The sequence below is a fragment of the Felis catus genome, chromosome B1 (assembly GCF_018350175.1).
Source record: "Felis catus isolate Fca126 chromosome B1, F.catus_Fca126_mat1.0, whole genome shotgun sequence".
NCBI classification, from domain to species: domain Eukaryota; kingdom Metazoa; phylum Chordata; class Mammalia; order Carnivora; family Felidae; genus Felis; species Felis catus.
This window is the reverse complement of record NC_058371.1, coordinates 15,200,167-15,226,599: the sequence shown is the minus strand read 5'-3', so window position 1 is coordinate 15,226,599 and position 26,433 is coordinate 15,200,167. Positions and strand designations below refer to the sequence as shown.

The 26,433-nt window shown below is 45.8% G+C and overlaps 1 protein-coding gene across 2 annotated transcripts in view; it reads left to right on the top strand.

The window, feature by feature from the left end:
* The window catches only part of ENPP6 (ectonucleotide pyrophosphatase/phosphodiesterase 6), a 138,627-nt gene that overhangs the window by 21,210 nt on the left and 90,984 nt on the right, over positions 1 to 26,433 (top strand). Inside the window, exon 1 of one of the 2 annotated variants that reach the window (XM_003984581.6) lies at positions 8,115 to 8,430. The exons of the other annotated variant lie outside the window; for it this stretch is intronic. Coding sequence (XP_003984630.2) covers positions 8,190 to 8,430 — 241 coding nt within the window. The 5' untranslated portion in view covers positions 8,115 to 8,189. Of the gene's footprint in view, positions 1 to 8,114; positions 8,431 to 26,433 lie in introns of those variants that run through there. 2 annotated transcript variants of the gene reach the window in all.

Sequence of the window (26,433 nt, the reverse complement as noted above, 5' to 3'; positions counted from 1 at the left end):
GAGAGAGAGAGAGAGAATCTTAAGCAGGCTCCACGCTCAGCGAGGAGCCCCACATGAGTCTCGATCCCATGACCCTGAGATCATGACACGAGTCGAAATCAACAGTTGGATGAGCAACTGACTGAGCCACCCAGGAGCCCCTACATTTTCTATAGAAATGTTAACAGACTTGGTTATTGAGTGATGCCGGAGATGCTGCAGGTATTTATATAACATACTCTATACGCACCATGTTACCTTTTCAAATCAGAAAAACACCACAATTTCAAAACACAGCTGGCCCCAAGAGTTTCAAATAAGGGATTGTGGACCTGACCCAGTAAAAGCAGGTAATAAATATATGACAGACAAATAAACAATAAAAGGGAGTGGAGTGGAAGGAGACACAGAATAAATAAAGTGGAAATCTAAAAAGCATTAATATGGGAGATAACCCTGCCTTTATTAAGCTTTGCGTTCCTGTCGGCCAAGTCCCATTACCCAGTCGACACTCACCTCTTTCTTCTCCAAAATGAGGAAATTACAGTTGGATTATTTCTGCAGTCCCTTCCAGTTTACAGCCCTGTAATTCCATGGTCCTAATTCCTTTTTTCAAAGCAGTTCTTCCCATCTGGCCACAGCCAAGAAGATGTGGCAACTTTTTGTCGAGGCATTTTCAGTCACATGCTACTGTATTGTCCCTTCGTATTCCACATAGTTAATGTAAACTCAAACATACTCACTGCTGTGACTAGCCATTTTTCCAGTTTTCTTAACAACAACAACAACAACACTGAGCAGTTTCAATCGGCTTTAAGTGAGTGTTTACATTCGACTGTTGCATAATTATTAAATGATTCATTTTACTTCCCTCTGCATACATGATGATTTCTATTTATCCAGCAAAGACGTAAAGACAGAACATTAGGTCATTTGTACAAGAGTATTTGAGCCAGGACTCAGAATTGCTCATTCCTGACGGGTGTGCTGAGATCACTTCCCTAGTTCTATTTTGAAGATAAAGTTCCTTTGTTACCTTGGATCATGGTTTGAATTAGGTTAACTTCTCTCTTTTTTTTTCTGATTTATATGACGAGGTGATTGCTTAAAGATGGCAATTTCTCTACGGTACCGATCTTGACAAATGGTACCACTCTGTCATCTAAGGCAGAACCTTGGGATTCATCCAGGACCCTTCCCTCTCCCTTACCACCCACATGTTCGATTAATCACCAAGACCTGCTGATTTTTTGGAAAAAAGTTATGTTTCTGGCCTACAGAAAATCCCAGAGCATAATATAAATGACACCCACGTACCAACCTTCAGGTTTGGGAAACTGTAGCATTTTGTCACAAATATATACACCGCAGGGTTTGTTTGTTTGTTTGTTTTTGGTTTATTTTTTGAATAAATAGAACATCACAGCCCCAAGTCAGCACCCCCAGCGTCGTTCTCTCCGATTTCATTCTTCTGTCTTCTTTCCAGGGGAAACTTCAGTCCTGATTTTGGTATTTTCAAATCCCCTGATATTGGTGCTATTATATATTGTGCTGCACGTTTTAATATTAATATTTTATACTGTTGGTATCCACCTGCAGCCTGTTTTTCCCATTCAACGTTGTTGAGCTCTATCCAACAACTAGACGTTTAAGTCTCCAGTCATCCCCCCTTACCTGCAGGAGATACGTTCCAGAACCAGCCACAGACAGTTCTGAACCCTGTGTGTACTAAGTTCTATCCTATACATACACACCTCTGATGAAGTTTAATTTATAAGTTAGGTACAGTGAGAGATTAACAACAATAATAACGAAGTACAACACTGATATGCTAGAATAAAAGCATATGCGAATATGGTCCCTCTCTTTCTCAAAATATCTTATTGTCCTGTATCATCCTCCTTCCCGTGATGCTGGGGGATGGCAGGATGCCTGCATGGTGGGATGAAGCAAGGTGAGTGATGTGGGTGTTGTGACACAGCGTTAGGCCAGGCTACCGCTGACCTTCTGACACCGTCAGAAGGAGGACCATCTGCATCCCGAGCACGGGTGACCACAGCTAACACATCTCGGAACGCAAAGCTGCAGATGGGTTCCAGTAGGGAACCACTGTGGTTCATTCCTTTGAACAGCTGTGGAATGTCCTGTTCTACGAATATTGACATCACTTGCTCCTACCCTCGTTAGTGGACATTTAGATGGTTTCCGATTTTTTTTTTTTTACCATTACTGACACTGCTGCAAGAAATATCTGTGTACCTTTATCCTCGTACAAACAGACACATGAGCATGTCTCCAGGGCTCGGAGGGATATAGCACCAGTGTTCGCGCACTGGAGTCGAACAGCACAGTGATCTCTCTTATACGCTTTTTTGGTTGCAGGGTTACAAGCTTTCTCTTATTGAAACCAGTCAAACAAATCTTTTGATGCTATGGAAAATCTTTTTTGCCTGTTTCTGTAAGGACACTTAGGCATGTTACCACGCCAGGATGCAGAGTCAGCGTAGACGGACTGGTAGTAGTCTGCGTGTATTTGAGGTAACCTTCCCTCCCAGCTTCTAAACAAAGGGCAGCTGTTACTCTGTTGTTTTGTGTTGTCAAAAAACACTTTTCTCTTCCCGAGATTCCTGTTATTGATGACTAGGTTCCTAGTTTCAACTTAATTTTTTTAATTTTTCATTTTGAAAAGGTTTTAGACTTACTGAAAAGTTACGAAAGTAACGCAGAGTGTTCCCATAAGCCTTCACCTAACTTCCCGGAAAGTTAGCATCGTGTGTAACCAGAGTACAGTTATGCGAACTAACATTGGTGCAACACTATTACCTAAAGGACTTAATTTGGATGTTCCAATTTCCGCTTCATGTCTCTTTCTGCTCCAGGAGACCATCCAGACCCCCATGTCATGTTGCATTTAGTTGTCATGTTGCCTCAACCACCTCTAATTTGTGACAGTGTGTTGGTCTTCCCTTGTTTGTCATGACCTTGACATTCTTAAGGAATACTTGACAGTTATCCTGTAATCTGGGTTTGTCTGGTGTTTTGCCTATAATTAGACTGGAGCTTTGCATTTTTGGAAAGAATACCACAGAGCAAAGTATCTATTTGATCTTATGACAGGGGTGCATGATGTCCACACGATGTCACTGGTAATGTTAACCTTCATCACTTTGGGTAATGTCCTCTCTGGCAGATTTCTCCGCTGCAAAGTTATTTTTCCCTTTTCCTACTCTATTCTTTGGAAGTGAGTTTCTAGGTCTGGCCTAACTTTGATCAAGTTCCACCCCCAGACTGAGGTTATCAATGTGTATTATTCGGAATTCTTTTGTAACAAACATTTGTCATTTCTCTCTTGTTCGCTTGTTCATTTAGTTAGTTAGTTAGTTATACATACTATTTATTTATTTGTTTGTTTATACTGGTATGGATTTATACGTTTATTTTATACTTTGGGTTAATATGCCAATATTGCACTGCTTAGTTTATGATTCAGATGGTTCTGGCTTTGGTCATTGGGAACCCTTTCAGGTTGGCTCCTGTGTCCCTTTGACGTGCCCCATCCTTTCCTTCTTTTGAACACTTCCTTACTTTCTCCCACTAAGTTTAGCCTCCATCAGTGGATGTTGCCTGTGACATTTATTTCCTTAGTATTATGGTGGTAATTTTCTATTTCATTTGCTCAGTTTAATCAAGGTAAATGAAAGATACTCAGGATTTATTCTCTTTTCTTTCACAAAGGCTTTGATTCTTCTTCCTAATTTCAAAAATTGAATTTTTTTCCGTCCAAAATACAAGACTATAAAAGACACCTGGGCTTGGATTTCAATTCTGATGCTTCAGGCTATTTGACATTAGGGTTCTTTGAACCTCGATTTCCTTTGTATCTCAGAGGTGTAAATACCTACCTTACAAAATTATCAAAAGGTCTTAATGAATTAATGTGTTTAGAGTTCTTAATATCAAGGTGGGTGGGTATTGTCATTCTTGCTTCTACCCACACTGTTACTGTCTCCACACGGCTTCCAGAGCCTGCTTTCTAGACTGCAAACCTGGTAATGACATGACCTTGCTCACGGTCACCCACTGCTGCTTGTCATTGTCAGCATTGTTTCCCAAGCCTGGCTTTTGACCAAAAATCAGTTGAGGAACCTTAAAAGCTACATATTAATAACCCAGTCTTACTGACTGGAATTTTGGTGGGATGGGTTCAACCCTGTCTGTACTCTAGAGAGTGAGACCAGGCGTCCACCACAGTAGCTATGAGTCTGGGACTCTGTCCGAAGGCTGATAGTGGTTCTCGCTCGGTGACTGCTAATAGGAGTAAAGAGAGGGTCCCTGATCCTCACCTTGAAACAGAAGGTTGTGCCAAAGCATGAGCTGAGGACTCAGACTAATAGTTTCTAGATATTCCACTTATATTCTTGCTTAGTTATCTGCCTTTTGTAGAGGGAGTATGTTCCTGGAGACCTTTTGCATTTAAAAAGTGGACAAAGACTACTTTTCTGGTAGGAACAAATAGAATATTGTTGTATGCACTTTCTTTAATACCACCTTTGACTCCTTTTCACCTTTAACGGTCATACTTTCCAGAATGCTCTCTGTCTCTCTCTGATTCAAAACACATATATATTACAAAATGATTACCACAATAAGGTTAGTTAACACCTCTATCACCTTACATAATTACCCTTGTGTGTGTGTGTGGTGATAACATTGAAGATGTACAGTCTCAACAGCTTTCAAGTATACAAGTAATTATAGTCACCGTATTCGTACATTAGATCCTGGAACTTACTCATCTCTTCTCATAACTGGAAATCTGTACCCTCGGACCAACATCTCACCATTTCCCCCACCCGCCAGCCCCCAGCAACCATCATTCTACTGTTTCTATGATTTTGGGTTTTTTTAGATTCCACATACAAGTGAGAATGTACAGTTGTTTGTCTTTCTCTGTCTGACTTATTTTGCTTAGCATAATGTCCTCAAGGTCCATCCATGTTGGATGGTTGCAAATGGCAGGATTTCCTTCTTTCTCATGGCTGAATAATATTCTATTGTATATGTATATACGTATACATACCATGTCTTCTTTATCCTTTCATCCATTGACGGACACTTCCATATCTCGGCTATTGTAAATAATACTGCAGTGAGCGTGAGGGTACAGCTGTCTCTTTGAGACAGTGATTTTATTTCCTCCCCCACATCCTCACCCACACTTGTTATTTTTCATCTTTTCGATGCTAGCCATTCTAACAGGTGTGAGGTGATATCTCACTGTGGTTTTGATTTGCATGCCCCTGATGATTAGTGATCATTGAGCATCTTTTAATGTGCCTGTCAGCCATCTGTTTGTCCTCTTTGGAAAAATGTCTATTCAGATCCTTAGCTGGAAAGGACCTTAAAGTTTTTGTCCCTTTTCAGAGGAGAAAACTAAAGCATGGAAAGGCCAACTCCCCCAGAATCACACAGTTGCTTAATGCCAGAATCCAGGCCACGGAATCATGTCTTCTTTCTGAAAGCCTCGGTCTCTTTTCTTCCACATCACCTGTCTCTCTCCATGGAGGTGAGGCACCAGAGTACTGACAGATCTGGGCAGCATACTCCTGAGAACTCATGCATGTCACTAGCAACTACACAAAGCTTTCAACACAAAGGTGGTTCTAAATTCTAGAGGAGATTTTTCATTTTTCTGTATTGTCTGTGTTAAACCCCTGTGGACGATGACCATACAGCCTTGTCAATCTTTGAAAAACAAGTACCAAGCAGTTCTGTTAAGTATTAGGTGTTGATAGACACCTCCAGTAATCTCATCCAGATAACAGACACGTAAGACTTTGGACCATAAGACTTTGGGCAGTTAATATTAACCACACTTTCTCATCTATTGCCTTTTACCTTTTATTTCCAACCTTTTCCAGACCAGAACGTAGAAGACTAGGAGGAGTCCTACTGTAGGCAATGCTGGGATTTCCTTAGTTTGAATTCCATCCCATGTGTTTGTTTCTTTCTTCCTATGTGGGTATGTTTATTTAAGATGCTCATTTCCAATAAATTATTGACCTAGAACTTTAGAGAAACTGTCTAAACATTATCGTAAAGCAATAAGATCATCGTAAAACAATATAGGGCACATCAGCAGTGTCCCCGCCCAGATACCTCACAGCACTGTCCGTGGAGCCTTGGGAACCTCTGGGGATCTGTGAACACTCAGGGAGCCATATTTTGGGTTGTGTCTCCCAATGGCGGCCCAGGAATGTGGATGCCCCATTTATATTTATCTTGACAATTTGGAGTCCTTAACCTTTCCCCAAGTGAGCCCGGGGGCCACCCCAAGGCAAATCACATGGGCTGACACTATTACACGCCCCCCCCCCCCCCCCTCCACAACCCTGGAACTGCTCAGGAACTGACAGCACATCTAACTGTGTCTGCTGCCTCCTTGGACCCTTGGACCCTTGGACCTTTGGACCCTTGGACAGGAGGAAAGTCTCTTTAATGTGTGTCATCACTGCCTGCACAGACCACCAGCTCGTCAGTCCCTTTCCCCTTTCTTTTCTCTCTCCTTCCTTTTTTCCCCCCAGTCTTCTGTCTTTCCTGCCTGCCCACCTTCCCTCCCTCCTCCATCTCCTTTCTCTCTTTATTTCCCTTCCCTTCCCTTCCCTTCCCTTCCCTTCCCTTCCCTTCCCTTCCCTTCCCTTCCCTTCCCTTCCCTTCCCTTCCCTTCCCTTCCCTTCCCTCCTTCTTTGTTCTGTTTAGAATAACAGTAATAACCCACAGCTCAAAGAAATAAGAATAACGTTATGTTTTCAAACTAACAAACATTAAGAAAAATCTCCCCTGGTTTTCTCATTTTTTTTTAATTGTAAAAATCACTGATTTTGTTAGAAAAATGAAGTCTGAACCTTGTCTAAGTCAGCTGAAGCAGGAATGGTAATTGGGCCGATGTGTTTCCTCTTTTGCTGCGCAGTTTAGAAATGATCTCGTGAGTCTACACGCAGTAGTACAGGAGAAGAGAGGGCACAGGCCGAGGGCAGGGGTGGGGGAGCCATTGTAGAACTGACCGAGATCCGAGATCCAGGTGGCTGGTGGCTGGCTACTGTAGGTCCCTGTAAAGCTTTGCCCTGGGCCTTGCAGCCGAATCTGAGCAGTGTTGTAATGCTAATAACAGCTAGCATTTGTTAAGCTCTTGCTATGGGCTACGCACATTTAATAAGCCTTTCCATTTAATTTTCTGCCGAGTGAAAGACCCACCCTTGGAACCCCGGCAATCTGGATGGAGGCCTAGCCCACCTGCGCCTTGCAGCCCTTCCCTGATCTCCTGGCCAGCCTCCGAGTCCCTCCTCTGCCCAGACCTCCTTGTCATGAAGCCCACGTGGTTATATCTGCTTCTCCATCGTGGACTCTGGTCCTCCTGCTCTCTATCTCATGGCTGCTGTCTTGGGGCAGGGCTACCTCGGACCCATGTGATAGTAGCGACCCCCTGTTGTTCAACTGTGGAACTTTTTCTCTAGTTCCACAGCTCTGCTGAGCGCCACCTCCTCCTGCATATGGGTTTGAACACCAACAACTTGAAGAATACAACAATAAACACTTTTTTATAGATGCATAGGGAAAAGGTGGCTGAGACATTGACAAGTAATTTGTTTCTAAATGCTTGCATGACAGAGGCACTGCTGAAAAGTTCACAAATATGCCCACCTAATTTTATCATCTCTTGTTTATATACCGAATTAGGAGGTTCGTGTTCCTAAATCGTAAGCGAAAAGGGCAGTAGGAGAGTTTAAGTGGGGCAGAGACGTGGGATAGCAGCAAATTAAAAGATTGTTCTTCTCCTTGGTTCCACCCTTTGGTTAGCCCAACTGCAAAGTTAGTGTTGACTTCTGTCATCTTCTAAAATTCTACCTATCTGTGGGTGCTTGTATTTCTGGAACACTCACCCAAAATAATAATGTTGCCTTCTCTTCCCCGGTGTTTATTCTGGGTTGTTTGGAGACTCAAAGGAGTTAGTCTCTGGTCTTTATAGTAAAGGGTGAGCATAGATGTTTTTTAAAGGGGGTGCTGTACCTTTAAATTCTGAAAGTGAACTTGGCTCAGGAAGGCCAGCAGTCAAGGTCCAGCCCCTAGAAGAGAGAATAGCTACAGATTCTCCATCCTCAGTCTTTGCAAGGGGACGGCTGTGCCAGCCGAGCGGGCAGGCTCCTGGCAGCATGGCAGCGAAGCTCGGGGCCCTCCTGCTGGTCCTCGCGCTCAGCCTGGTGCGGCCAGCCTCGGCTGGCCGGAAGCTCCTGGTGTTTCTGCTGGATGGTTTTCGCTCAGACTACATCAGTGATGAGGCCCTGGAGTCCTTGCCCGGTTTCAAAGAGATTGTGAGCAGGGGAGTGAAAGTGGATTACTTGACCCCAGACTTTCCCAGTCTCTCTTACCCCAATTACTACACCCTAATGACTGGTGAGTACTGTGTCCTCTTCTGGCTGGTGGAGCTCGGGGGGTGGGGGTGGGGGGCGGGGAGCTGGAGTCCAACAGGGAACGGTTAGCTCCTGGCATTAATGTCTTATTTAAATGTTCAGGTTTCCCTGGTCTTTTGGGACACCAAAATTCTTGGCTGAGACTTTTTTTTGTTTCCACAGTAGTGTGTTTCTCCAGAAGTTATCCCAAGGACCTGTTTTGGATTCTCCATGTGGAGAACAGAGAACCACGTGAATAGAGGATTTTAAAAGTAGTTGTTTGCTTTACAAACAAAAATTCTGGTTAACTCCGTACTTTCTAAGTTCAGGCTAAAAAGTCAACAGGTCCTTGTGTGTTTGTACCAAATTCCTTCTGTCCCTTTGCTCTGCAGTCATCTGTCATCCTGGAGGTATTTTAGCTTGTTTGTCATTGTGCTAGACTATGAAAACTCTACGTGGGGTTCCAGGATTACTGAGAGAGAATTTTTAGGTTGTACATTGAAGTATTACTTAGCAATGCCGCCGGCCCCTCTTTTGTCTTCTTGGACCAGGTAAAATGAAGTGGGGAAGAAAAAAAGTGTTACTTAGTTGAGATTCCCACCTTTCACTTTTAGTATGTGTTGAAACAAAACAAAAGAAAACAACCCTAGTCCACCCAGAGTGCGCTTGGGTTTGGGAAAGCTGATTTTTGCCTAATTGGTCTTCATCTGGGACAGCCAGAACGCCCAGTGTGATTCCACAAACTTGATCCTCTGTGAGTGCAGTGGAACATACTTTCTGTTCACACAGTTGGATTCCCAGCCTCCAGTTTGTTTTTTTCGCTGATCTTTGTAAGGGCCAGCGAGAGGCTCTCAGAAAGAATTTAGCAAACTGTCCAGGGAGGCTGTTAAGAATGCACTGTGATTGCTGCTTATGCAGGATTTAGCTATATGCTCTGAGCACAGGGAGAACTCTATAAATCATGTTCATGGGAAGGGGATGAGAACTCTTGTATCTCACTATGGATCTCCATGCAGCGGCAAACCCAAAGGAGTCTGGAAGACAAACTGATATCTCTGACTTCATGCGCGGGTCCTGGATGCATGTGTATATAAAAATGCCATAAAATTAAGGTGGGAAGATACTTTGGAGAGTTAGAAATGAAAGCATGGGGAGAAAAAAAAATCCAGATGACACACAAGCAAGGAATTTATTTGCTTATTTTTAATCCCCCCCCGCCCCGCCCCCGCCACAAACAACCAGCAAGTGTAAGATAAAAAGGATGAACAAAAGTCCTCTCGTCCTTGCTTGGCCTGTGTCTCCCCTCGCAGGGAGTAGGTCTGCAGGCTGCTGGGTCACACATAGATGTTATTGTGTGCCACAGCCCGACCTCAGTTCTGTGCAGGGAGGCTCCCGCATGCAGGCCACCCCCACTCCTGTTGTCCTTCAGAGACTTGCTGGGAGGCCCAATTCATAAACTGCCACGTGCAGTTTTCTCAATCTGAGTGGAAAATGAACAAAATCCATTTGAGAAAGCCAGCCTCCAGTGAGTAAAAGGGGACCGTTACAGCCTCCCCATAGAAACCAAGCCAAGGACATGGCCTTTTGTTTGTCAGACCCACAGTCCTGATATTGGCATGGGGAATAATGGTTGCGAGGCCTCAGTCACGCAGAGGCGAACCTTCTTTTCAAGCTCGGGGTGTTTCCACTTGTCCAGTCATGACAGAAGAGACCTTCCCATGGTGGGATGGGCAGTGCCCATTGGCGTTTGGCAAAATTCTCACCTTCAGTCTCCCCCGAGGAAGCCACAAGGGCTCCATACACATTACGCTTACAAAGTTTTAGATGTTGAATGCATTACTTCGTTTGAAAGCCTACTCGATGCTTACACTGGCTTTCCCACTTTTATAGAAGTGATATTGTACACAGAACGTGTCTAGCAAGGCTCATGTTCACGTGCACATGTCTCTGGGTTTGATTTGTCTTGTACCTACCGGGTGAACGTGATGGCTTAGAGAAGGCACCTCTGGGAGGTGCCAGGCCATGAGGCTGGTATCATCTCCACTGCCCTGGAAGCGACTCGTGGCTACATTTAGATTACTCCTCGCAATATCATGCTTATTGTCCCACCTGATGTTGAAAAATTCCTCTGTTTTCATTTAAGGAAGGATATATCCATTGGGAGTTGTACTTAAACATACGGTTTGAGCATTTGAGCATTTTATGAATCAACAAAAGAAGTATGCTGGATCCTTTTGGTACTAAAAGATACGCTGTTATAAGGTTCATCAGCATTCATAAGAGAGACTGTGATCTCACTTCATTACATAAATTACTGCCCATAAGACATAAAGCTCTTGGTGTTCTTATTTTTGCATAATGAGGAATATTAGGGTATTGGCCTTGGAGCTGGAAAAAGTTGGTTGGAGTCCTCTTGGGGCAACTTCAGGCAACCCACTGCACTGCCCTGAGCCTGTTTCCTCGGCTTCCAGGTCCAAGTCAGGTCAGGATCTCAGGGACTGCCAGATGCAGACATGCATAGGGAATTAGCCAAAGTTAAGACTGGCACCTCTTGGGAGGTCTAACTGTAAGAAATTAAGCAAATGACTAAAACTCTGTAGAGAGGAGAATTTTTTATGAAGCCACACGGATGGTGATGGAGCATGAACAGTCACGGGATTTGTAAACAATCGGGGAAATCATCTAGCCCAGTCACTGACACGAAGCTGCCGTGGCTGATTTTTTTCTCCTTCAAAATATATCTGCATCAGGACAAATGTGAACAACATTCGATAGTATCAGGAAGACCCATCAAGCCATTGATTGCAGGAGATACACAGAATCTTAAAGCAGGGCCTTTCATCCAGGGAGCCTGCAGTCAGGTTGAGGAGAGACACATCAGGTACCTACTAATATTCTAAAATGCATGCAAAGGGCTTAACTGTTTCCCTCCAAAATGTCTGTGTTGAAGTCCAATCCCTGGTAGCTCAGAATGTAAAGTATGTAAAGATACGGTCTTTGAAGAGGCGATTAAGTCGAAATGAGGCTGTTAGAGTGGGGCCCTATCCCATCTGACTGATGCCCTCTGAAAAGAGGAAGAGACACCAGGAATAAATGTACACAGAGAAAAGGCCATGTGAGGACACAATGAGAAGGCTGCCATCCGCAAGCCAAGGAGAGAGGCCTCACCAGAAACCAAACCTGCTGACACCTTGATCTTGGATTTCCAGCCTCTAGAACTGTTGTTTGGCTACCCAGTCTGTGATATTTTGTTATGCATCCCTAGCAAACGAATACACAAAGGACCAGTGGGTGCTTTTCCTACTATGCGACACAAGACCAGAAGGGAGGAGAAATTTTCTTTCAGTTGGAGTAGGATGTGAAGCATTTTGAAAGAGGTGGGCTCTGAGCTGGAATAAACAGCCACAAGCACGGCACACATATCATTATATCTTACTTTATGCGTAAGCTCTCTTTCCAAAGAGCTGTGTCTGAATCAACTTAATCTTGGTTAAGACGCAACCACAGTGTAACTATTCTGCTTTCTGTTTTAATCTCTCTTACTGTGGATCTTTTCAGAAAGCTCTTCTCTGTGAGGTAAATCCACATTGAAGTGAAGTTTAACATAAAATCCATGGAAGAAAAGCGGTGATTTGGTCAATCCAGACCATGGGTAAGAGAAAATGCTGGGTAGTCTTAAGGCAGGATAACTTAGCATCATTTTGTCAAGGCCAATGGCAACATTTGTTTGTAATTCTTGAACACTCCTGATTAAGCACTTGGGGAAAGTAGTCCAGAAATGCTCTGAGTAGCAGGGAAACTGGTCTAGAATTTAATCTTCACTGAACATAATCTACCAAGAGACAAACATATGCTGAAATTAATTTGCTCTGCAATCTGTTATTATCAGTTCAGCATTTAAAAACTAGTAAATAAAGTACAGGGAGGTTGGGCACTTCACTCCAGACACCAAAGGTTGTCAGTAGCAGGACTGAGATTAGAGAACAGGCGTCAGGGACCAGATTCTCACACAGCAATTAGCAGGGCCCTGACCCCAGTCCTGGAGTTCCCAGGAAGTTGTGCATAGGACCTGGGACCCAGGGACTGAAGTCTCCTCAAGAGCAGTCCAGGAGGCAATAAGAGCCTGAATAAATGTGCTTTATTGATCTTCTACTGGGATCAAAGCCAAACCAAGGATGTTAACCATTAGCATTGATATTTGTGCCAACATATTTCCTATTGCACTCCTAGAAATTACACAGAAGCAAATTCTCCCCAGATATCAAGGATCCAACATTCTGGAGGAGGAGATGGCAGGTTAAAGCATGCTTTTTCCTGCCTTTGCGAAAATAGCTGATTTAAATTAAAACCGGCCGTCATTTGGACCAACGGAAATCAACGCAGAAAGTACTTGAGAAATCATGTTTTGAGAAAAGCCCACCTCCTCAGTCTTCTGGAGGATTCAGGTTTTACTTGTTGGGCTGCCTGCAGACCCGTGCACACCCACAGCATAAGCAGCGTGGACACGGCCTCCAGGGCTCCCTCTCCTCCCCTTCTCTGAAGATCGGCATCTGCTCAGGGACAGTCACCCCAGCATGTTAGCTTCCCCAGACTGAGATGCTCCTGGAATGCATGATGTCTGATATGCCCTCGACTTCTCCTCTCATTCTCTCCTGCTCAAAACCCAATCCCACTATTGTTTTCACCAAGGGCCTCCTCGTGGTCAAGGGTCAATCCTGAGGCTTTGATTTCTGGCCCAGGAACAGTGCTTAGCTGGACTATGCTCCTCCTCTGGACGGCTTTCTTGGGTTCTTCTTGTTTTACCCACAGCTCCTTGTCCCCTCTGTTGTCCCCTTGGTCCCCTCTGTTGTTCCTCCACCTCTTCCCCACCTCCCTTTCTGCCTCAGCCCGAGTAGGCTGTACTTCCAGAAAGTTGGATGGCAAAGCCTGTCCTCCTCTACCTCCATCCCTGGAGTCTGCACCCTCTGCTGCCCAGAGCTCCCCAACAGCCCCTGCTCCCTCCAACCTCTCTGCCCTACCTTCTGCCTGTCTCCACAGACGACCAGAGTAGTCCTTCTACAGCATGTATCCGATCGTGTCTCTCCTCCATTCAGACTCTCCAGGAGACTCTGCTTCCACACTAAGTAAAATCTGAAGTTCTCTGAGAACCCCTGTGGCCACCCCGACCCTTTCCGGCCTCGTTCCTGACTCTCTTCTTCACCTGTTCTGGGTACAAGGCCACCTCAGGACACTTCAACTTGCCATTTCTTCTGGCTGGAATGCTTTTAACCAGAAAGACCCAAGGTTTGCTCCACTGTTTTTTTTTTCAGATTTCTTTCCTGAAGTCACTGGAGTGGATCTGCCTTTCTTGCCCTCTAACTGAAGAGCCCACATGATGCTGTCATTCTCTCCTTAATTTTCCATCTCTGCACCATGGTTTATTTATCCTGTCTTCTTCAAATAAAATTTATTATTGTGAAGCAGCATTATAATAATGATTAAGGGGCACTTGGGTGGCTCAGTTGGTTAAGCGTCAGACCTCGGCTCAGGTCACGATCTCACGGTTCATCAGTTCTAGCTCCGCCTGGTGTCTGTGCTGACAGCTCAGAACCTGGAGCCTGCTTTGGATTCTGTGTCTTCCTCTCTCTCTGCCCCTCCCCCTCCCGTGCTCTTTTTCTCTCTCAAAAATAAACATTTAAAAATTATTTAAAAAATGATTAAAACATTCAGAGTTTCAGGGAACTTGTTGATTATTTTTTTGGTTCCAGATACTCCTAAACCAATAAGGAGGAGAAAATACTGAAATTATGCTTTGCTTTAGGAAAGTAATTAACAGCCATTTAGGTGAACTGATTACTATTTGTTTCTAATAGTCTTAAGTATCTCAAAATATGTCTATCCATTCTGTTTTGAATTTTGACTGTAAGGTTGGGGCAGCAAGAGGGTTGAAAGGAGAGTCAGCCATGAGGAGGGAGCTGTGCCGAAGTAGGGAATCCAAGGCCTGGGGTGTTGAGAGGAGATTTAACCAGAGCACTAGCCATCAGCAAAGCCCAAGAGAGAACCTAATTCTCGCCAAGATTGCTGAAGCCAAGAAAGCAGAGGCAACAGTGAAGTCTGAACAAGGCAAACGGTTCAGAACCACTAGAACATCTGTAAGAGGACAGGGAAGGCCAAATGTCGTGTGGTCCTGGCTGTCAGACCCTGTGACGGGTCTGGCGGGGCCATCCTTATGTTCTGAGCCCCCCATCCCAGATTGCTTAAGGAGCTAGGCTGTGAACACAGGCATCATGAGTCTCCTTAGATATCTGAAAACAGGAGATAGCACTGTGGGCTGAATTCCACAAATGTGTGTGTTGAAATTCTTACCCCCAATGCCTCATTTGGAGATGAGTGTCTTTAAAAAAGTAATTAAGTTAAAATGCAGTCATTCGGGTGGGCTCTAACCAGTATGACTGATGTCCTTGCAAGAAGAGATCAGGACACAGGCAGGCACAGAGGGAAGGCTATGTGAAGACACAGGGAGAAGACGGCCATCTAAAAGATAAGGACAGGGGTGCCTGCATGGCTCAGTCGGTTAAGCATCCGACTCCTGATCTCAGCTCGGATCATGATCTCACGGTTTGTGGGTTCGAGCCCTGCATTGGGCTGTGCACTAATGACGCGGAGCCTGCTTGGGATTCTGTCTGTTCTTCTCTCTGCCCCGCCCTAGCTTGTGCGCTCCCTCTTCTCCCCCCGCGCCTGCCCCCCCTCAAAATAAATGAATAAACTTAAAAAAAAAGCAGAAGAGAGAAGCCTTTAGGAGAGACCAACTCTGACAATGCCTTGATTTCAGATTTCTGGCCTCCAGAATTGTGAAAAATAAATTTCCGTTGTCTAAGCTACCTAGCCTGTGGTGCTGTGTGATGACAGCTCTTGGAAATAAATACAGACGGGATGGTGACACCAGGCTGCTGACAGAAGAATGAAGTTATCCCTAGACAGACTTTTTCTAACCCCCACATGCAGAGAGTTTCCAGTGGGTTCTGCCCCCAAATCGAGGTGGCCATGGTGTGCTGCTGTCCAAGGGCTGCTGTATGGGTTACAGCAAACAGGGTGGCTTAAAGCAACAGTTTATTCCTTCACAACCCCAGAGGCTGGTAATCTGAAATGAAGGTGTTGGCGAGCCTCCGCTCTCCCTAAGGGCTCTAGGGGACAATCTCTTCCGTGCTTTTCTCTGAGCTTCTGGTGTTTCTAGCAATCCTTGGTGCTCCCTGGCTTGCAGATGCATTGATGTGTCACTCCAGTCTCTGCTTCAGTCGTCACATGCTGCTCTCCCTGTGTGCCTCTACGTGTGCCTCTTCTCTTCTTCCAAGGACACCGGTTATATTGGGTGGGGGCCCACCCTCAGGACCTCATCTTAACTTGAGTACATCTGTCTCCAGATAAGGTCACACTCACAGGTACCAAGGGATAGGATGTTTTGGGGGAACACAGTTCAACCCGTAAATGCATCATGTAGTGGAAAGAGCTGTCAGTTTGCTGCAGAAGACCTAGTTTCCTCTAGTCTGTCCCCTTTTAACTTTCAGAATTGGAACAGGTTCTTCTGTGTTTTAATATTATCTATCGGTAGAATGGCGAAAGTAAAACTAAGCCGGTAGGCTTGTTGGAGGACAGAAGGAGACACCTAGTGTAAAGCCACCATTACAAAAACTGTACCTATTACACACTTTAGAACTAAGATTAAGCTAAATTATGTTGTAGTAACAAGCTGTATCAGAGGCTTACAACTAAGGTTTATCTCTCACTCATGAACATGGAGTTTAAAGATTAACTCTGCCCCACTTTCCTCTTCATTTTGAGACTCAGACAGAAAAAGCAACTTCTAGATGAGATGTGCTGTTCGTGTGGCTAAGGGAAAATGGCAGAATGACGTGGTGGTGCTTAAGACCTCTGCTCAAGGTGGCACATGTCACATCCCTCATCCCGTTGGCCAAAGCAAATTATATTGCCAGTAGGTCAAGGGTGCATAATCCTCTGACAGTGGGGGCGGGAATTATCTCGAACACTGATGCAGTGTATTCCACACACTGAATGGATACTAGTTGCATTTTATAAGAAGCTTGTGGGTCTTACTGAAAAGGAAGGGCATAGAAATAAGTGTCTGCAACTCAGGGGAGGGAAGTATTATTGGCAGTTACAATGGACTTGAACATTTCCAGGGAGAAGGTGGATCTAGAACTAAACATTGAGAGATGAGTGGAAAGATTTTTAGTAGGAGGTGAATCTTGAGCCAGATCTGAAGGAAGAAAAGAAGAAATCTATGAAGACTGTGAGACGTGAGGGCCATAGGCACAAGCAAATCAGAGAAGCACAACCAGGCAGGTGAAGAGGGGCTGAACCCATTCACCACGTGGTTGTGGGTGGAAGGACTAGACAGAGATGATTTGTTAAAAAAAAAAAAAACAAACAAACACATGCAGTTGATGGAAAATAATTGGAAGAACCAGTAAGCTCCTCCTTTCTTCCTTTTCCACTCCAAATGTTCAAGCATCTCTTCCTTGTGATGGGCTGTTAAGTGAGGAGTTGAATTTGAAGAGCATCCTGGTGGCAAGGCTCGCTGGCTGGGCGATGAGAAGGCATGGAGGAACTAAAAGGAAGGGAGCCTGAATCAGCTCCACAGGCAGGAGGTATTCGGAGTCTGGGGCTCCTGTGTGCAGACACCGGGGAAAGTTTGGAGGGCTGTCTATCTGGGGAAGCAAATTTTCACCAGAATAGATTTCACATTGGCGTAGGATATTCACTTGGAGTTGGCCCTTCAGGGGATCAGAGAAAGTGTCTTAAAGGAGAGTTCCAGGAACATGAAGAATAACCATGGGGGTAAAAGGGAGAAATTGCTCCCGTGGATCCCAGTGGACCCACAGTAAATGGGCTTCTTATCTCTCTGCCTTCCCCAAGCCTGGGGAGGATATCTCTGACAGATGCACAGTTAAATCTGTCTTCCCAGCTGCATGAGCTTTGTCTACATCTCATCACTTACTTCCCGGGGACACTTAACCACATCTTCCCACGTCTCAACTTAAAGCTATGGTATGAGGGTGCTTGGGTGGCTCAGTCGGTTGAGGTCTGACTCGTGATTTCAGCTCAGGTCGTGATCTCACTGTTTGTGGGATTGAGCCCCGTGGTGGGCTCTGTGCTGACAGTGCAGAGCCTGCTTGCAATTCTCTCTCTCCCTCTCTCTGTGTCCCCCCCCTCCCTCTCAAAAGAAATAAATTAACTTAAAAACAACCTACAGTCTGTATAAGGTGTCCTGATTACGCTGCCTGAAGACGCAGGCTGGCTAGGTAAAGTAGAGGGCAACAGAAACATGCAGGGGACTATTCGGCTCATGCTCACAGAAAAAAAGCGTGTTCCAGGAATTCATAAAAATAATCTCTCCTGGCACGTCATTATTTAAGCTCCCATCAGCAGAGCTCTCTGCACCAAAGTGCCACTTTTCAAAAAGTATGTTTCTCTTGGCTTCCATGGTGATGAGAGGGAGTTCTTGTTATATGGCATTCAGCTGCTGGAACGTCACCCCCCGAAAGAAGGGAATGGTTAGGGTAGTGGGTAAAGCTTAAAAATGTGGTGAAAGCTTTTGATTATAATAACAGCAAACCCTTTTCCAGAAGGTTCACCCACACTGAGCCACTGCGGTCTTCAAACCATGGCTGGCCTCCCCCTCCCCTCCCCCGACCCCAGTGTTGATTGATAGGACCATATGCCTCCTGCCAAGGCTTCTGGGAGTTTGGCTGAACCATGCTGCTCTCAATACCTGCTTCATCATGAATGATATGCCAAAAATGAGTTAGAGGACATTTGAAATTATTTCGGAGGGAGCCTGAGTCAGCATGTTAACATTTATTTCAAAGACACTTTAAACATACTCAAGTTTCAGAGTCCCCTTCCATGAATAGGGCCGTTGTGTCCACCATTTCCCAGGCGAGGACCTGGGGCAAGTCTGGGGCTCCTCTGGATCCCGTGTGTAGCATTTGGCTCTTGTTGGATATTGTGCTTGATCATAACCGACTCCTACCTTCAGCCATTTCCACAGCAGGAAAAAAGGGTCTGGCAGACAGGTCACGGAACCATGTGGCCCAGGACTCATTTGGACAAAGGGCTGCTCGGGCTGAGATCACAAACAGACTTTTGGTCGGGGATACTGCAGATATTTTAGTCTTGATGAAGTCACTCCCCCGGGGGGCCTGGCTTTAAGGGCGAGAGCTTCTGTGGCTGCCAGCTGTACAGCAGGGAGATGAGTGGCGTCACCGTGAGACTGCATGTAAGTGTCTGCAGCAAGGTGTCCCAGCCTGGGTGCTGTGGGCCATGAATGGGTTGTGGCTATGCCAGGAGACCAGGTTCCCTGCCCAGTCTCTGGGTACGAGCAGCCTTGTGTATTCCTCCCCCGTTGCCCAGCGAAAATGCCTGATGTGAAGCAGGTTGGATGGAGAGCACTGGGAGACCAGACAGAGCTCAGAAGGGAGTCAGGGTGGCACATTTCTTCTCCTGAGTGTGCCATGGCCCGCCGGGATGCTGGATAAGTCGTATCACCTTCCTAGTCCTGAGTTCCCACAGCTTTAAGACGACAGACTTGGGGAGAGAGGAGCCCTGGGGTCAGCTGGGCACTTAATGAGCACTGAGTATGTGCTGGGAATGTTCTAAGTGCTGTGTTCTAGGTGCTGGCAATAGTCATGAGGCTCAGAGGAGATTCTCAGGGGCCACGGTAGAGTGGAGGGAAAGGGTGACCTGACGGGGGTCTCGATGGCATTCCGCATTCTTCCCCTGTTATGGTCACAGTGAGTCCACTTTGACCTCTTTTCACATTTGAGGAAAGTAGTCTGCAGTTCATTCACCCCTTGAGCTGCTGATGGTCCCTGACAAGGACCCTGGCCTGATGGAGGTGGGAGGCAGCAGATGGAGGTCCCCACATCTATGGGTGTAGTGGGTAAGCCACCCACGGAGTTTGCCTGAGGGGTCCCTCGGCCTTGGCTCTTCTTCCATATTCCGCACACAAGTCTAATATGTTAGCCCACTGGCTCTGCAGCATGTCCAGTCTTCCCTGAAAAATTATATGTCTGTATAAGGATTGGCTTTCTCAGGTGGGCTTGGGAAAACATTCTGCCTTAATGGTTGAGGGAAAAACCCTTAAACAAACCATGGGTGTTTGGGAGAAAACCTCAAATATTGGGCTTCTAGTCATTCAGTAGCAGACCATAGGCCCAGCCTAGAACATGCTTCCCATGCCCTCCAGCCCCTGCCCCTGTAGGGGGTAAAGGTAATGGGAACCTACTCAAGGGCTAGCATGTCTGGTCCACCCTCATTGGCCATGAAAATTCCATTTCTAGACTTTGGTATGTTCTCATTTGTAATGGGGGTGGGCCCTCTCTAGGGTATACCTGTGGCCTGCAAAACAACCCACCAAGAGTCCACCAAAGAGGGAAGATGTGAGGCTAGGCCACGTCAGGCCACGAGGGCACTTCAGAGAGGTCACCAGGGTCTACACTCCTGAAAAAGGCCCCTAAGTCACTCACCCTGAGATGTTACCAGAGGCCAGGCCATGTACTGTGTGTGAGTGGTCAGTTATTTTATTTTTAAAGTTTATTTATTTATTTTGGGGGGGGGGGAGAGAGAGAGAGAGAGAGAGAGAGAGAGAGAGAGAGAGAGAGAGAATGAGAGAATTCTAAGCAGGCTCTGTAGTGAGGCTCTGATGCGGGGCTCAAACTCACAAAGTGTAAGGTCACCACCTGAGCCAAAGTTGGATGCTTAACCAACTGAGCCACCTATGTGCCCCCAAGGGGTCAGTTTTTTTTTTTAAAACTCTTCACACATGTCCTCCCAGTCTCTGGTCACAGGCACACCAAGGTGTAAAGGCAACCTCTCTCCCACCCTCTATCCAGCCAGGCTCCACCAGGAGGCAGGAGACAACAAGAAGCCTCTGATGGGAGACAGCACCATTCACTGTCATTAGGGCCCAGCCAAGGACTTTTGCCAGTTAGGGGAAAAACAGGTCTTTAAAGACACATAAGAAAGTAGAACCATGGTTCCCTATTAGAGATAGATGAGAGAGAGACAAAGATGGGAGAGAGATGTCTTGTTGCCTTTTTGAACAATATGATTTCTCTATTAAAAATATTAAATTAAAAATATATCCATATCCAGTGGAGCTTTCTCATCTCCGGTTGAATAATCAGACATTTTAATTTAACACTAAGCTCCCTGTTTGACTCCAGGCTGGTATAGTAAAGAACCATAGGTTGGGTAGCTTACAAGCAATAGAAATTTATTTCATGCCGTTCTGGGGGCTGGAAGTCTATGATCAGCATGGCAGCCTGGTCTGATTCTGGAGAAGGTACTCTTTGGGTTGCAAATGACCATTTTCTCATTGTACCCTCACATGGCAGAAAGAAAGAAGGTGAGAGAGTTAGCTGGAGTCTCTTTAATAAGGGCTCTAATCCCATTCATGAGGGCTCCGTCCTCATGACCTAAATCACCTCCCAAAGTCCCAGCCTCCTAATGACATCACATTGGAAATCAGACCGCAGCGTAGGAATTTCTCAGGGAGACTAGCATTTGGCCCATTGCACTGCCCTTGTGATTTAGAGAAATGTATTCACATTAAGAGAGTTTTTAAAAAGATGTCTTGCAGCCTAGTGGGCATAGAGCAGTGTTTTGTGGTTTGGTCTGGTTTTCCCAGTCTGTATTGCAGGCTTACAACCACCAGCCGGGGCTCAGGAGACCCATGGTCAAGGCCACTGTCGTCATCCTTCTTTGAACACTGTTGCTGCATGGGAACTGCCATGCATCTCTGAGAACCAGGACTGAGGGCAGTCTGTCAGGCCCCACCTGTGTCTGAAGTCTTTCCATTCCCCAGGTGGGTCCCTCGAGCTGCCCGTGTAGACAAAGCCAGTCCACACAGCAGTCCACCCTGCTGTTGGTCTGCACTTGCTTGAGGGCGGTGGAGTGTGGGCAGTCCCTGCCTCTGGGCGCAGTGCTTGCTCAGAAGAGACACCCGATTCCTGTTTGTTGGACCTCGCTGGTTCAGCCGGTACCTGGACTTCTGTCTGACCCCACTGCAGAAGCCTTATGTTATCTGTCTTTTCGGTAGACCCTAGAGTTTCGTTGCTGAACCTCACATACTAAGGTTCCACTGTCGTCTAACAAACCACCGGCACATTCCTAGTCCTGCCTTGATCTCGCTGGATTCTGGACTCCTTCTGGCCGCTCTCCATAGGCTTCTCCATTCCCTCCTTTGCCTTCACACTGGATGTGCTTCTCCTCCCCGGGGCCCAGAGCAACGCCACTGCCACTGTCAGCCTGTCGTCCCGCACTCCCCAGCACCTGGGGCGCCTTTTCACTGGGCTCTGCGGGTGCATCTGATTCCGCGTTCCTGTTACTCCCAGTCTAGCCCCCTCCCCTGCAGCTTGGCCAGCTGGCCTCGTCCCAGACCAGGACACCCCTCCCTGTACATTCACAGTCCATTTTAGCATGCATTTGTCAGTGTAACATATAGCATGAAAACTATGTGGAATGAGCTGGGGAATATGTAACAAAACCCACTGTATCCCAATCCAAAATTTCCTCCAGAGGCATTCAGCATTACAAAATGTAAAAAGCAGAAGCAGCCGTAGAAATGCTAGTGCATTTATCGCCTCACTGCGCAGAACAGGAGACTGAGGCCTAAGCTTCAGACCCAGCTAGAAGAAGAACCTCACCAAGCACAGGTGTGCGAGGCCAGCCTCCCTCAAATTCACAGGGACAGAAGCCCAGGCGTCCTTTGCACCCCTTCCTGCCGGCTGTCAGTCCGGTTGACATCCCTGCCTGCATTCCCAGCTTTGCTCTGGGCCTGCCACTCACTCACCATGGGGCTTCCCTGCCTGGGAGACTTTCCCTTCTCTTCCCTCCTTGTTCACATCTCCCAGGAGGTATCAGCGGAAATGGAAGGAGATTCAGAGAAGATTCGAATCTGTGCAGATTTCATCAAGGATCTGATCAAGGAGGAGGTGGAACCGCCTGGAAGATGGGAGGTGGTGGTGTTCGGACTCCTCCCCGCCATCCTCCCTACTTCCCGGTGCCACGGATGATCATGGAAGTCTGGCTCCTATTCTTTAAGCTCCTTAAATAATCTCACCAAGTTCTCATGGAACAGATAAGAGAATCACGTTCCAAAGAAATCACTTAGACTGCATCAGCATGTATTGCAACATCTAGCTACCAGCTAAAATAATCAGATAAAAACAAAAATGACTCTATTTACCCAATCCCAACTGCCTGTTTGTTCTTTTGCAATGAGTCGCCAGCTGTGTGGGTGTCTTGAAAATTCACCTCCGGGGTTTCTCTCAATGGACATCGGACTAGTTCCTACCCTTCAAACACAGGGGATGGTCAGGGGCCTGTTGGCCAGTTGTGAAACCCCTGTTGGAATGGAATTCTGGAGAATGATCTCTTCACCTCTCCCTTGTCACCTCCCTGTTTTTATTGGAGGCCTCCCTGGGAATTGCTAGTCCTTCCCTTTGCTTATACTGCTTATTACTTCTGGAAGGGCTCTTTCATCCTCCCTGGAACCCCCAGGCCTCTGCTGCAGCCCACGTGCCAGCTTCCTTCTCATCTTTCTCTCTCCCGAGCCAAAAGATGTCTCTCTTCTTTTTTATTATTTTTATTATTTTTTAATTTTTAAGTTATTTATTTATTCATTTATTTATTTATTTTGAGAGAGAGAGAGAGAGACAGAGAGAGAGAGACAGAGAGAATGAGCAGGGGAGGGGCAGAGAGAGAGAGAGGGACAGAGGATCTGAAGCAGTCTCCATACTGACAGCAGAGAGCTTGATGTGGGGCTCGAACTCATGAACGGTGAGGTCATGCCCTTAGCCGAAGCCAAATACTTAACTGACTGAACCACCCAAGCGCCCCAAGATGTCTCCCTTCTTAAAGGCCTTGACCCAGAGATAGTAACCATTCAGAGCTGAATGATGCTTTGAGAACTTATTTTCATTCATATGCTACTCCTCTACCACTTACTGTCTGAACCACGGAATTTGCTAACTGCAACAGCTTTATATGAATATAATCTATGCAAGAATATATCGAACATTTACGATTTTAAATAAGCCACTGTTCTAAATTTCTTTAAAAATTTTTGTTTTAAATGTTTATTCATTTTTGAGAGAGAGAGAGAGAGAGAGAGCATGTGTGCACAAGTGGGGGAGGGGCAGAGAGAGAGGGAGACACAGAATCTGAAGCAGGCTCCAGGCTCTGAGTTGTCAGCACAGAGCCCGACGCGGGGCTCAAACTCACGAACTATGAGATCATGACCTGGCCGAAGTTGGACACTGAACTAACCGAGTCAGCCAGGCACCGTAGTAAGCTGCTGTTCTAAAGATGGCCGGGACATAGCCTCTGTCTTGGATGAGCGTGCAATTAACTGGAGCAACCAAGTATGTGTTGAAATAAGTATAATCACAGGACAGAATAGAACAGGCACAGGGGATACAGAGGCCATTTCTGAAAGTGTGTAGTGAAGAGGAAAGGCTCACTGAGGTGCTGATATTTAAGTAAAGCCTGAAGGTTTTGGACGGGTTGAAACCTGGAGGAAGGGCCTTGAAGATGGACATTATCACACAAGTCAAGGGACAGACGTGGAAATGAGGGGGAGCATGTGGAGAGCAGGACTGGGCTTTGGGGTGATTACTCTGACATTACTGAGCAGTATGAGTCTGGGGGAGGCCATCCAGGTCTGGGGTGAGAATGAGGGGGCCTGGGAGTAAGGTCCGCAGTGCCGGAAGGAACCTGGGTTTGAGGATTTGAGAGGCTCTGTGGAGAGAGAATGGGCAAGACTGGTTGCATGTGGAGGACCAGAGAGAAAAAAAGTCTCAGTATCAGACAAGAATTCAAGCTAGTCTTATGGTAACAATGAATTCATCTGTGTATAAGGTGTATCCAAGTTCACAATCATGAATGTACAAGAAATAGTGCGTTTCTTTATTTTCTTTAAAAAAATCTAAATCTATGGGTGAATCTGAAAACATACTAAGTCAAGTAAGCCATAAACAAAAGGACAAATGGGATGTGATTCCACTTACATGAGGTGCCTGGGGTAGTCAAATTCACAAGGCAGGAAGTAGAATGGTGGTTGCAAGGGGCTGGGAAGGATGGGAAGTTAGTGTTTAATGGGAAAGAGTTTTGGTTTGGGATGAGAAAAAGTTCTGGAGGTGGATGGTGGGGATGGTTGCACAAAAGTGAATGTACTTAATGCTGAACTATACATTTAAAAATGATTAAAATGGTGAACTTTACATTATGTGTATTTAACCACAATTAAAAGAAAAAACTAATTCTGACTCTGACTCCCATCCCACTGAGCTCAGTGGATTTTCAGTCTCAGTCACTACTGGGTGGTGGGTTGTGAGATGACTTTTCTTCCTCGTCTAGGGTTATGGGCCATGGTCCTGGGCCATATGTGGTCCTAAGGCATTGGGACAGCAGCTCTTGTCATTGGTCTACCCTGGTTCCCACCACATGCCCACATGTCAATCCATGTGGCTCCAGAGACCAGGCTCTGCTGCTTTGAGCTAGAAAACCTTGTGCCTTGACTCCAGCCTCCCCTGTTGTGTCTCTTGGATGTCGGTGGTCTCCATGGAGTTCTGCCACCAAGCAGTACATCATTTTCTGTTCTCATTGGACCAGCAAATCCTTCTTATCTCTCCCTGGTCTGCAGGAAACATTTCCACCAGGACTAGTTTCATGGGTATGTGACCTATGAAGTCACACTGGGCCCCATGCTTATAGGGACCTTGTGCTTGCTTTCATGCTCTACTGTCACCATGTTGAAATTCTTAACAATTTATGGACACAGGATCCCACATTGTCATGTTGTACTAGGTCCTGCAAATTATGTAGCCCATCCTGTCTGTCTTCCTTGCTTCCCTGAAAGGCATGTATACCTTCCTTCCTCCTCTCCCCTTCAGAGACATGTACACAGTGTGTTCAAAGGAATTCAGTTTGAGATGATAAAAAGCCCCAGAGGAAGGAGTGTGTCCAGCAAGCAATATCAGCTATTGTTCCAGAAACACAGACCAACTCCAAGGACAAAAGGGGCCGGATGCCTGCTTGAAACACAATGGAGGGGAATATATAGGAGGAGAACAGGCTAGTTAATATCTCAGTAAATATCTCAGTGCAGTATCTAAATCAGTTGTTTATATTCTCATACGTTGGGCACTTGCAAGATCATCTATCTGGGTGGCGATTTCTTTACTAGTCATGATGGTTTAGAGATAAAGATTTCAGAGTTGTCCTCAGAGAGGTGGGGAATTATGCAAGCATACCAGGCCCCTTGGGAAGATTATGGCAAGAGAAGGAAAAGAGGTCAACATGAAACCCTTGAGGGACCTTACTTACATTTGGGGAGCATGATGTAGACAAAGAAACACCAAAGAAAACAAGGAAGAAGTACAGACCATTCTAGCAAAGACTCAAAATGAAAATCAGGAGTCAAAGAGGGTCAAAGTAATCAAGGAAAAACTAATTTTTTCAATAGGAGGCAGTCAGTACCATCAAGCAAAAGAATTAAAGAAAAGAAACGAAAGTCATTCTCTTGGGATGCCTTGTACATGGCAGTAGGGTTTGGAGACCACTGGGGAGATGGAAAGGAGGGACAGTGCTTTGTAGGTGAATTCTGCATGGAGGATTTGGGGGCTGACATTTGCCTGTGTCGCTGGGAATGTGGAAGATCTAACTCAGTCTGCATATGCTGACTTATGGATCTATCTATCTATCTAGATGTGATCTCAGTTGATCTTTTAAAATTATTACTGATGGTTTTGCTGAGGTATACCTTACATACCATAAAATCCATGCATTTATAGTGTACAGTTGAATGATTTTGGTATCTTTACAGGGATGTGCAACTATCACCACCATATAATCTTCGAGTGTTTCCATCATCCCCCAAAAAAACCTCGTACCCTGTGGTTGCTCCTCATTGCCACCTCCAGCAACCACATTAGGCAACCCCTGA